The sequence below is a fragment of the Zophobas morio genome, unplaced genomic scaffold (genome assembly GCF_036711695.1).
Source record: "Zophobas morio isolate AGI-343-1 ecotype UQ-CSIRO unplaced genomic scaffold, CSIRO_AGI_Zmor_V1 ptg000016l, whole genome shotgun sequence".
In the NCBI taxonomy this organism is placed as follows: Eukaryota; Metazoa; Arthropoda; class Insecta; order Coleoptera; family Tenebrionidae; genus Zophobas; species Zophobas morio.
In genome coordinates, this window is record NW_026972121.1 from 6,526,972 (window position 1) to 6,539,220 (window position 12,249).

At 31.4% G+C, this 12,249-nt stretch overlaps 2 protein-coding genes across 3 annotated transcripts in view; both read right to left on the reverse strand.

Annotated features, from left to right (window-relative positions):
- LOC135129687 (uncharacterized) overlaps window positions 1-12,249 on the reverse strand; it is a 284,314-nt gene that overhangs the window by 202,948 nt on the left and 69,117 nt on the right. The gene's annotated exons all lie outside the window — the stretch shown is intronic.
- On the reverse strand, window positions 5,225-7,999 carry LOC135129683 (acyl-CoA Delta-9 desaturase-like). 2 transcript variants are annotated; one of them, XM_064056925.1, is made up of 3 exons: window positions 7,714-7,999; window positions 6,455-6,679; window positions 5,225-6,396 (listed from the first exon to the last, which is right to left on the reverse strand). In XM_064056925.1, the coding sequence occupies exons 2-3, from the start codon at window positions 6,666-6,668 to the stop codon at window positions 5,558-5,560; spliced, it is 1,053 nt and encodes a 350-aa protein (XP_063912995.1). In that variant the 5' UTR covers window positions 6,669-6,679; window positions 7,714-7,999; the 3' UTR covers window positions 5,225-5,557. The 2 variants fall into 2 exon arrangements, with proteins under 2 accessions (XP_063912995.1, XP_063912996.1); XM_064056926.1 differs by lacking the exon at window positions 7,714-7,999 and adding an exon at window positions 7,081-7,221.

Consider the following 12,249-nt stretch of genomic DNA (forward strand, 5'->3'; position numbering starts at 1 on the left):
AATTTTTTTATTTTTAATATCTCAAAATTTAGATTTCCAATTTTCGAAGTTTTTGATTTTTCGATTTCACAATTTTGCAATTTTTCGATTTTTCATTTTTAGTTGTTAATGAATCACTTTTAATTTTTGATCGATTTTCTGATTTTTCAATGTCGATTTGTTCAATTTTCAATTTTTTATTATTCGTTTTTTCATGTTTTAACTGTTCGATTTTTTAATGAAATAATTTTGTAATTTTTCAATTTTACAGTTTCATCAATTTTCAAGTTTACAATTATCTAATTTTTCTATTTTGTAATTTTACAAGTTTAATTTTTTTTTGTTTTTAATTGTTCAAAATTTTAATTTAAAATTTTTGATCTTTCCGTTTAATTATTTTACAATTTTTCAATTTTAAAGGTAAAATTTTCAATTTTATAATTCTTCGTTTTAAAAATTTTTCGTGTTTGCAGTTACTGAATTTTTGATTTTTCACTTAATTAAATTTCATTGTTTTGACTTTCCAATTTGTTCAAGTTTCATAGTTTTGTAGTTTTTCAATTTTTAATTTTAATTTTTTTTTTGTTTTACATTTATCTGATTTTCCAGTTTTCAAAATTTCGAGGACCCTTAGTGACTTTTTTAATTTCACTGGTCCCTAATGTCTGTTTTAAAGAATTATACAGATTTTCAAGGGTCCCAAATTTTAAGAATTATACAGAATACCGGAGGGCCGAGCTTCTTTGTTTAAAGAATTCTACAGAATTTCGAAAGCACTTAGCGTCTTTAAAAATTTAAAGATTTGAAAAGGAAGCCGTTAGTGGGTTTTTAAGAATTCTACAAAATTTCGAAGAGCCTTGGTGACTTTTTTTATTTCAGAGGCCTCTAATATCTTTTTAAAGAATTCTACAAAATTTGCAGGGCCCGTCTAGTATCTTTCTGAGAATTCTACAAAATCTCGAGGACCCCTTGTGTCTTTTTTAACGAATTCTATATTCAATGGAATTTAGAAGAATCTAGTGAATTTTTTCGGATTCTGCAGAAGTTCGAGGAGCCTTGGAGACTTTTTTTTATTTCAGCGGCCCTAGTATTTTTTTTAAGAATTCTACAGAATTTCCAGGGCTTTTAGTATACTTCTAAGGATTCTGCAAAATCTCGAGGGCCCCTAGTCTCTTTTTGAAAGAATTCCACAGAATTTTAGGGCCCCTAGAGTCTTTTTTAAGAATTATACACAATTTTGGGGGACCTTAGTTTCTTTTTTTATAGAATTCTACAGATTTTCGGAGGCACTTAGTGACTTTAAATATTTACAGATTTGAGAGGGGAGGAGTTACTCTCTCTTTTTAAGAATTCTACAGAATTTCGAAGAATCCAGTAAATTTTTAGGGATTCTACAGAATTTCGAGGGGCTTTGGTGACTTTTTTCATTTTAGTGGCCCCTAGTATCTTTTTAAAGAATTCTACAGAATTCCTAGGGCCCCTAGTATCTTTCTAAGAATTCTGCAAAATCTGGAGGGCCCTAGTGTCTTTTTTAACGAATTCTATAGAATTTCGAAGATTTCTGTGAATTTTTAGGGATTCTATAAAATTTCGAGGACCGTTAGTGACTTTTTTAATTTCACTGGCCAGTAGTGTCTGTTTTAAAGAATTCTACAGAATTTTCTTTGATAATTGAATTTCTAAGAATTCTGCAAACTCTCAAGGATCCCTAGTGCATTTTTTAATTCTACAGAATTTCGGTTTTAAGAATTCTACAAAATTTTGGCGGCTCTTTTTGTCTTTTTTAATCATTCTGCAAAATCTCTAAGGCCCCTAGTATCTGTTTTAAAGAATTCTACAGATTTTCAGAGTCACATAGTGTCTTTAAAGATTTACAGATTTGAGAAGGAAGGGGCTAGAGACTTTTTTAAGAATTCTACAGAACTTGGAAGAATCCAGTGAATTTTTAGGGATGCTACAGAATTTCGAGGGTTCTTGGTAATCTTTTTTTTAGCTTTTGAAAGAATTTTACAGAATTTACAGGGCACCTAGTGTACCTTTCTAAGAATTCTGCAAAATATAGAGGGTCCCTAGTGTCTTTTTTAACAAATTCTACAGAATTTCAAAGAGTCCAGTGAATTTTTAGGGATTCTACAGAATTTCGAGGACCCTTAGTGACGTTTTTAATTTCACTGGTCCCTAGTGTCTGTTTTAAAGAATTCTACAGATTTTCAAGGGCCCCTAGTGTCCTTTTTAAGAATTATACAGAATATCGGAGGGCACTAATTTCTTTTTCTACCGAATTTCGGAAGCACTTTGCGTATTTAAAAATTTACAGATTTGAGAAGGGAGGGGTTGGTGGCTTTTTTTAGAATTCTACAGAATTTCGAAGACCCTTGGTGACTTTTTTTATTTCAGAGGCCCCTAATATCTTTTTAAAGAATTCTGCAAAATTTGCAGGGCCCCTAGTATCTTTATAAGAAGTCTACAAAATCTCGAGGACACCTTTTGTCTTTTATAACGAATTCTATAGAATTTCGAAGAATGTGGTGAATTTTTACGGATTCTGCAGAATTTCGAGGACCCTTGGAGACTTTTTTTTATTTCAGCGGCCCTAGTATTTTTTTTTTAAGAATTCTACAGAATTTCCAGGGCTTTTAGTATCTTTTTAAGGGTTCTGCAAAATCTCGAGGGTCCCAAGTGTCTTTTTAACGAATTCTACAAAATTTCGAAAAATATAGTGAATTTTTAGGGATTTTATAGAATTTTGAGGGCCCTTGGTGACTTTTTAATTACAATGGCCCCTAGTATCTTTCTAAGAATTCTGCAAAGTCTCCAGGACGCTCAGGATCTTTTTAAAGGAATTCTACAGAATTTTGAAGTTTTGGCGGCTCTTTTTGTCTTTTTTAATCATTCTGCAGAATCTCTAAGGCCCCTAGTTTCTGTTTCAAAGAATTCTACAGATTTTCGGAGGCACTTAGTGTTTTTAAAAGTTTACAGATTTGAGAAGGAAGGGGCTAGAGACTTTTTAAAGAATTCTACAGAAGTTGGAAGAATCCAGTGAATTTTTAGGGATGCTACAGAATTTCGAGGGTCCTTGGTAATCTTTTTTTTTCAGTGGCCCCTAGTATATTTTGAAAGAATTCTACAGAATTTACAGGGCACCTAGTGTATCTTTCTAAGAATTCTGCAAAATATACAGGGCCCCTAGTGTTTTTTTAACAAATTCTACAGAATTTCGAAGAATCCAGTGAATTTTTAGGGATTCTACAAAATTTCTAGCACTCTTAGTGACTTTTAATTTCACTGGTCGCTAGAGTGTCTATTTGAAAGAATTCTACAGATTTTCAAAGGCTCCTAGTGTGCTTTATAAGAATTATACAGAATACCGTACGGCCCTAGTTTTTTTTAAGAATTCTACAGAATTTTGAAGACCCTTGGTAACTTTTTTTATGTCAGAGGCATCTAATATCTTTTTAAAGAATTCTACAAAATTTGCAGGGCCCCTAGCATCTTTCTAAGAATTCTACAAAATCTTGAGGACCCCTTGTGTTTTTTTTAACGAATTCTATGGAGTTTAGAAGAATCTAGTGAATTGTTCTGCAGAATTTCGAGGGCCCTTGGAGACTTTTTTTATTTCAGCGGCCCTAGTATTTTTTTAAAGAATTCTACAGAATCTCCAGGGCTTCTAGTATCTTTCTAAGGATTTTGCAAAATCTCGGGGGCCCCTAGTGTTTTTTTAACGAATTCTACAGAATTTCGAAAAATCTAGTGGAGTTTTAGGGATTTTATAGAGCTTCGAGGGCCCTTCGTGACTTTTTTATATCAATAACTTTCTAAGAATTCTGCAAAATCTGAGGGCCCCCAGTATCTTTTTTAACGAATTCTACAGAATTGCGAAGAATCAAGTGAATTTTTAAGGATTCTGCAGAATTTCGAGGGCCCTTGGTAACTTTTGTCATTTCACTGACGCCTAGTGTTTGTTTTAAAGAATTCCACAGAATTTCGATGGCCCATGGTGCCTTTTTAAGAATTCTACAAAATTTTGGGTAGGTGGGCGGGCTTCTATTTGATAAGATAAGACTAATTTAGGCAAATGACATACCCTCTAAGAAAACAGAGGGTGGGTGGGCGGGGCTAGTACTTGCTAAGATAAGACTGATTTTGGCAAATGACATATTCTGCTCTAATAAAATAGAGGGTGGGTGGGCGGGGCTAATATCTGATAAGATAAGATTGATTTTGGCAAATGACATACCTTCTAAAAAACGAATGCTGTTGCCAAGTCACCTTATCTCACGCAAATCACGCGCGTGATATAAAATGGCTTTCTTGGTCAGACACTTTTTTTAAGGGTCTATAATGAATCTAGTGCTCGATTGCAAGTATACTGGCACAAGAGATATAGTGATTTGATGATTTTGACTATTTTAACCCCATCGTCTATGAACAAAAAGCATATTAAACTCATAAGCCGGTGGCGTTTAGAAGAAGCGTGTCAGCCAAATCCATGAAAGAGACTGTTTGGAAGCTTAGGAGGTTGTGATAATTGCACATAATAAGCTGCATTATTCGTTGACAAGAGTAGCGAAGGAGTCAAAGTCGTAAAATCACTACATCTCTTGTGCGAGTATAACATTTATCTATTTGACATTCATCGAATGAAGCTGTATTTGTCTGGACCGAGATGTATAACTGGTTGCATATACAATCCTATAATAATAATTTTCAGTTCAGTTTTATTTATTTTACCTTTGTAACGTTGTTATTTGTATTTTTCTGGTAAGTACAGTGTTGGTGGAACTTAATAAAAACAATCCTTATCAAAATAGTTACTGATTCAATCAAAATTTTGGATTGATTTAGTTTCAATAGTTTTTGTAAAACCAACACGAAATAATTTGATCGTATATTTTTTAAAAATGTAATAATCGCGTTTGATATTTTTTTAGTTCATGGTCTTTCTGTTTTAAAAAATGCAATAGTGTCAGCGCTGCAACACAACATTAATACATTTTGAAATCAGAGGTTAAATTAGAATTTACAACTGATATGCACGCAATTGTACAAATCGTGAACGAATGCCTAATAAGCTAATTCGTAGTCCTTGACCAAAAATAGAAAAAACTTTAGTCTGTTTGTTGGGAGCTAAATCTTATTTTTGTGTACCAACTTTGGAACCTTATGTCCATGTTGTACAAAACACAACTCAAGTCAGATCTACTTTGTATCTTCTAGGAATAGGGTAAACATTTAGACGAGAATGTAGTGTTGAACTTCATCGTTTATTAATTATATGCTTCACTGTCACACTGTTATAAAAAACTTAAGTCTAAGCAAACGAATTAAGTTAAAAAATATCTATGTTAATAGATTCACAAATCTATATCACCTGATTGTGTATCTAGTTACCGGTACTAAAACCCATATACCACTTAGTACGAATAACTAGAACCTACTTTACATGTTATTATCAAACATGACCTACCTATAAATATACAAAAACAATTCAATCACTGCAACAATCGGTAATAAATTACTTACAAAGGTAATCAGTCTCATAAGTCACCCCCACAACCAAGAACAATCAATTCTTCACTTACAAGTCCTTCCTATACTTAATGATAACATCTTCATAATCCTCCTTCGACTGATCCTTATCCCCCCACCCCCAAATCTCGTGGGACCCATCCCCCGTCCTCTCCACCCTCTTCTTCACCATCTCATTCGACACCGTCTTCAAATCATACGCCCACCCAATCTTGGCAAAGAAGTCGATAAACGCCGCCGAGAAATTCACGCTGTATTTCCCCAACTCCGCCGTCTTGTAGTCCCACGGGAACGTGTGATGGTAGTTGTGCCAGCCCTCACCCAGCGCCAACACCGCCACCGCCAGATTCTCAGCCGGGTTGATGAACTTATCATAGGGTTTGTCGCCCCACATATGGGCCGCCGAGTTCACCAGCCACGTAGCGTTGAGAGTGAGGCAGTACCGGAACAGATTGACGAAGAAGGCGTTCTTGAACGTCTCACCCCAGAAGTACATCGGGATGACGGTAGGTAGCACGAAGGACACCAGAGGCATCACGATCTTGTAGTACTTCTTCTGGTAGCGCAAAATCGGGTCAGCATACAGGTCCGACAGGTCGATTTGCTTGCCCTTTTCCCGGACCTGGGGGTGCTTGCGGCACAGCAACCACCCGACGTGCGAGAAGAAGAAGCCGCGTTTGGCGTTGTGAGGGTCGGCGTCGGTCTCGCTGAACTTGTGGTGGACTCGGTGGTCTCGCGCCCAGTCGATGACGGAGTCCTCAAAAGCGAGAGTGTTGCAGATGGTGAGGATGAGACGCAGGGGCCACTTGGCTTTGTAGGAGCGGTGGGCCCAGAGGCGGTGGGCGCCGGCGGTGATACCAAAGCCTCCCAGTTGGTACAGCAAAATCGCTAAAGACATAACACAGTTATTAAAGCGTCAAACCAAATGGAATTGTGACAATCTTACCAACAATACTGGTCACTAGTTTAGCAGAAGTAAACATAAGCCATATTCCGTACAACGCAGCTAAGTGAAGATAAGCAAACAGAATGATGTTTCGCCAAACTAGCTTCAGTTTGCGATCGTCGGGTTTGCTGATGTCTTGAGGGATGTTTCTCGCAGAGATTTCGTCATCGGTTTCGTGGAGAACTCCAGTTGGGATGGAAATGTTAGGGGCCATGGTTCGAAGTTCTGGAAAGGAGTGTCAGATTAGTGACAGCTGACGTATGCTAACTTAAGTTGCAAAGTGGAATTGTACCAAGACGTGGAAGTGATGGTACTTGAAACCTTGAAACTGCACTAGTTATCTAACAGGTAATTGAATCATTAACTATTCATTTGAATCGATTGTGAATAAATATGATTGATTTATCGCGGTATTTTTGTATCGAGTAGTAAATTATAGTTTCACACTCAGTTTTATTTGTTTATTTATTTTTAGTAACAAATTGTCGTTCACAACAGGATACTACGGACGCACAATGCTTGTTTCAATTAATTATTATAAATCGACAATTGTGGTTGTAAAGTCTAAGAAGAGGTCAATCAAAATATATAAAAATATATCGAGGAACGTGCGTTTAGTAACTCACCCTGTATAAGTGTAATATGTCTTCAAATGAAAGTAATTTTGGCCAGTTTTAACCCGAGTGATTAAACTTTTCTTTTACCACAGTGTGAATTTTACAAACTGTTTCTACCGAATAAGTTGTCAGTAGCACAAACAGGTTTATATAGACTGTTTCGTTATCTGGAAATGGTGTGTATTTGAATTTTTGACCCATAAAATTTTCTTATCCGGAGTTTAAAAATGCATTATTGGTAATAAAAAAAATGTCGAATGTGGTGTGGACTAACTTCATTGGTTGATGGGCAGTTTTACGGCACAAAATTTTATTGTTTCAAGTAATGAAACATTTTTCAAAAATGTGCGAAAGTAATGTTTAACAATTCTGAAGGCCGAACAAAGCGTATTTATTTTATTATTATTTTGAACAAATTTTAATGCAGTCAATGTTTGAATTTTTTGAATAGTTTACCATCAAATGAATTCCAAATTTCCGCAATCAAATAATGTCGCGAAAATAATCGATTTTTGACAAAGCGTGAAATGTTCCCATTGTTTATGAAGATCGTTTGAACTTTCCACGAACAACAAAAAAAAAGTGAAAATTAGACCAAAAAAAAATGTTGCGATCGCTGTGCAATATTGCAAAAACACTTACATAATATCCTTGCCTCACGCTCTGAACTTTCCCAGATTTTCTAGGCACCGTCACTTTAACCGGTCCGAAACACGTAATCACAAATTTAAACGAATGCCACGCGACAATTATTAAACAATATTGTTCAAGTTCGCGGTCGTTTTCCAACTGCTTTCGATTAGCCGGCGTCGGCTTTTATACGACGTTCAAGTTTGATGGATGTTCCGATTAGAAGGAAAAATTTGCGGTAAGCGCAGGCAAAGTCCAAAGATCGCAACTAAAGCATCGTCGATACTGAGTCCGGTGGCACCGGTGCAACGCATGGTCTTGCTGGTTCCGATATCACGCGATACCTTTGTAGTTCGCGGGCAATGGTGATTTGGCGGTTCGGTGGCGTGATCCTGCCCCCTCTCTCGACCGCCACACGAGATCTGTCATGCTCGTTCCGGTGGAGTTGCCCACGAGGAGACGCCAGATATTTATGTTTGCGAGTTTGTTTTGACAAAATGTGTAATGTTTGGTATTATGATGACACCGGGGAACACGGCGGACTTTGGCCCGTCGGGAGACCGGCGGTTTCAGGCGATAACGATGAGACGATATAATTGAACAGGTGTTGGAGCTTTTTTGGGGAATCGGGAAAGTTGGAGGCCCGAAAAAAGTGGGTTTTATTTGAATGTTCACCCATTTTTTATTGATAACATTAATAATGAATACTAAAAAATGGGAAGCTATTTTGTGTCACTGTGACATTGATAGAGTTTATCCACGATGTTTTTGGACCTGAGTGGGTCATGCCTTTTTCTTTTTTTTGGCTAGAATGACTGACTGACCTGTATCAAGTCATTCGGCGATATTACGTGGTCCATGAATCCGTCTTGACAGACAGGTTTTTGGAAAAAAATTAAAATTTTATAACAGTATTTTACAACTTTTAAAGGTTATTGGAAGCATGGTAAATCGTCAATCAAAATTTTTCCGTCATTTTACAGATTTATTACTGTTTTCAGGAAAAAAACTGAGTGTGGTCGATTTTATAATTTTTTGATTTTATCATTATGTAATTTTTTATTTTTACAGTTTAGTATTGCTAATTTAACAATTTTTCAATTTTCTGATTGTTCCAAAATTCAATTTTAGTGTTGCAAGTTTTCGATTTTTCGGTTCAATTATTCTACAATTTTTCGTTTTAAAGATATCAGATTTTTAAATTTTCGATTTTTAATACTTCAAAATTAAAATTCCCAATTTTCCAGGTTTTTGACTTTTCGATTTCATAATTTTGCAATTTTGAGATTTTTCAGTTTTTAATGAATTAGTTTTTCTTTTTTATTTTTCAATTATAAAACGTTCCAATGTCAGGATATTTCAATTTTCGGCTCTTCGATTTTATAATCTTGCAATTTTTTATTGTTACAGTTTAATAAATCCAACTTTTCTATGTAATTTTAAATTTGTATTTTTTTTTATTTTTAATTGCTAAAAATTTCAATTTTAAGTTTCTGATTTTTTAGGTTAATTATTTTACAATTTTTCGATTTTAAAGGCATCCGATTTTTCAGTTATTCGATTCTATACTTTACTTGATCAATTTTACATTTTGTGTTAAATATTTGGGTTTTAATTAATCAGTTTTCAATCTTATAATTCTCCGTTTTTAAAATTTTTCGTATTTGCAGTTATTCAATTTTTGATTTTTCGCTGATCCCAATTTAATTGTTTTAATTTTCCAATTTTTTCATTTTTCGATGTTATAATTCTGCAATTTTTCGATTTTTCAATTTGTAATTTTTTTAATTTTACTATTGTCTGAATTTTTAGTCTTTCAGTTTTAAAATTATACGAATTTTCAGTTTAGTAATTTTGCAATTTTTTGAATTTTGGCATTTAAATTTTTACAATTTCTGTATTTTTCAGTTCCCAGTTTTTAATGAATCAGTTTTTTAATTTTTTATTTAACAATTATAAGATTTTCCAATGTATGGATTTTTCAATTCCTGAGTTTTTTCGATTTTTTAATTTTACAATTTTTGATTTTCACAGTTTAAAAAATATTCAGGTTTCCAATGATTCAATTTTTCTATGTACATAATTTCTAAATTTTTGATTTTTTTGTTTTTAATTGTTTCAAATTTCAAATTTAAGTTTCTAATTTTGAGTTTAATTATTATTTTACAATTTTTGGAGTTTTTCAGTTTTTCGTTTTCACATTTAGCTAATGTTTCAGTTGTGTAATTTTGCAATTTTTGTATTTTTAATTGTTCAAAATTTCGATTTTAATATTTCAGGTTTTTGATTTTTGGGTTCAATTATTGTACACTTTTTCATTTTTAAAGTTATTCCATATTTTAATTTTCGATTTTTCAATTATCCGAAATTTATTGTGTGGATTTTTTGAATTTTTCGATTTGAAATATCTCAAAATTTAGATTTCCAATTTTCCAAGTTTTTGATTTTTCGATTTCATAGTTTTGCGATTCTTCGACTTTTCAATTTTCTAATTTTTTTATTTTCTATTTATTGTTAGAGTTTTCACTTTTTAATTTTAAAATTATACGACTTCTCGGTTTTATAATTTTGCAAATTTTTGATTTTTACTTTTATATTTTTACAATTTTTTGATTTCTCAGTTTGTTGTTCGGTTTTTAATGGGGCAGTTTTTCATTTTTTGATTTTTGAATTATCAGATTTTCCAATGTATAGATTTTTAAAATTTTCGATTTTTTCGGTTTTTAAATGTAATAATTTTGCAATTTTTCATTTTTACAGGTTATTATTAAAAATTCAAGTTTACAATTATCCAATTTTTCTATTTTGTAATTTTACATTTTTTCATTTTTGTTAATTTTCCAGTTTTTCGTTTTACAAATTATTCGATTTATAATTTTGTTTTTTCAAATTTCAGTTTTACAATTTAATAATTTTTCGATTTTACAATTATCCAATTTTTCAATTTTGTAATTTTGGAATTTTTGATTTTTTGATTTTTCATTTTTTAAAATTGCTATTTTCTTGTTTCAGGTTTTTGACCTTTACATTTTTTAAAGGGATTTTGATTTCGATTTTTTGATTTTTAATATTTCAAAATTTAAATTCCCAATTTTCTAAGTTTTTGACTTTTCGATTTTATAATCTTGCATTTTTTATTGTTACAATTTAAGAAATCTAATTTTTCTATGTAATTTTAAAATTTTAATTTTTTTAATTTTTAAAATTTCAATTTTAAGTTTCCGATTTTCAGGTTAATTATTTTACAATTTTTCGATTTTAAAGGAATCCGATTTTTCAGTTGTTCGATTCTACACTTTACTTGATCAATTTTACATTTTGTGTTAAATATTTGGGTTTTAATTAATTAGTTTTCAATTTTATAATTCTCCGTTTTTAAAATTTTTCGTATTTGCAGTTATTTAATTTTTGATTTTTCACTCATCCCACTTTCATTATTTTAATTTTCCAATTTTTTGACTTTTAATTTTTCAAAACTTCTATTTTAAATTTTTCAAGTTTCTAATTATTCGATTTCATAATTTTGCAATATTTATATTTTTAACTTTTGTAATTTTTTTGTTTCACATTTATTTGATTTTCCAGTTCTTCGTTTTAAAAATTATTCGAATTTTAATTTTATTTTTGCAATTTTTAAGTTTTACAGTTTAATAATTTTTCGGTTTTACAATTATGCAATTTTTTAATTTTGTAATTTTCCAATTGTTTTATTTTTCATTGTTCAAAATTTCAATTTTAGTGTTTTTGAATTTTTCGGTTCAATTATTCTACAATTGTTCGTTTCTAACTTACCCTATTTTTGAATTTTCAATTTTTCAATTATTGGAATTTTATTTTACCGATTTTTAAATTTTTTGATTTTTAATATCTCAAAATTTAAAGTTCCAATTTTCCAAGTTTTTGATTTTTCGATTGTCTGAATTTTCAGTCTTTCAATTTTAAAATTATACGAATTTTCAGTTTAGTAATTTTGCAATTTTTTGAATTTTGGCATTTAAATTTTTACATTTTTTGTATTTTTCAGTTCCCAGTTTTTAATGAATCAGTTTTTTAATTTTTTATTTAACAATTATAAGATTTTCCAATTCCTGAGTTTTTTCGATTTTTTAATTTTACAATTTTTGATTTTCACAGTTTAAAAAATATTCAGGTTTCCAATGATTCAATTTTTCTATGTACATAATTTCAAAATTTTTGATTTTTTTATTTTTAATTGTTTCAAATTTCAAATTTAAGTTTCTAATTTTGAGTTGAATTATTATTTTACAATTTTTGGATTTCTCAGTTTTTCGATGCTACATTTTGTTAATCAATTTTACATTTCAACAATTTGTGGATGTCTTAAATATTTGGGTTTTAAGTAATCAGTTTTCAATTTTATAATTCTTTGTTTTTAAAATTTTTTGTTTGCAATTTTTGATTTTTCATTTATCCAAATTTAATTGTGTTAATTTTATAAGTTTTTGGATTTCATAATTTTGCAGTTTTTATATTTTTAACTTTTGTAATTTTTTTATTTTACAATTTATCTGGTTTTCCAATTTTTCG

Coding starts and splice junctions, on each gene's coding strand:
- LOC135129683 (XM_064056925.1), bottom strand. CDS start 6,668: ATGGCCCCTAACATTTCCATCCCAACTGGAGTTCTCCACGAAACCGAT. Junction 6,397..6,454: donor ACTAGTGACCAGTATTGTTG/GTAAGATTGTCA, acceptor TTATGTCTTTAG/CGATTTTGCTGTACCAACTG.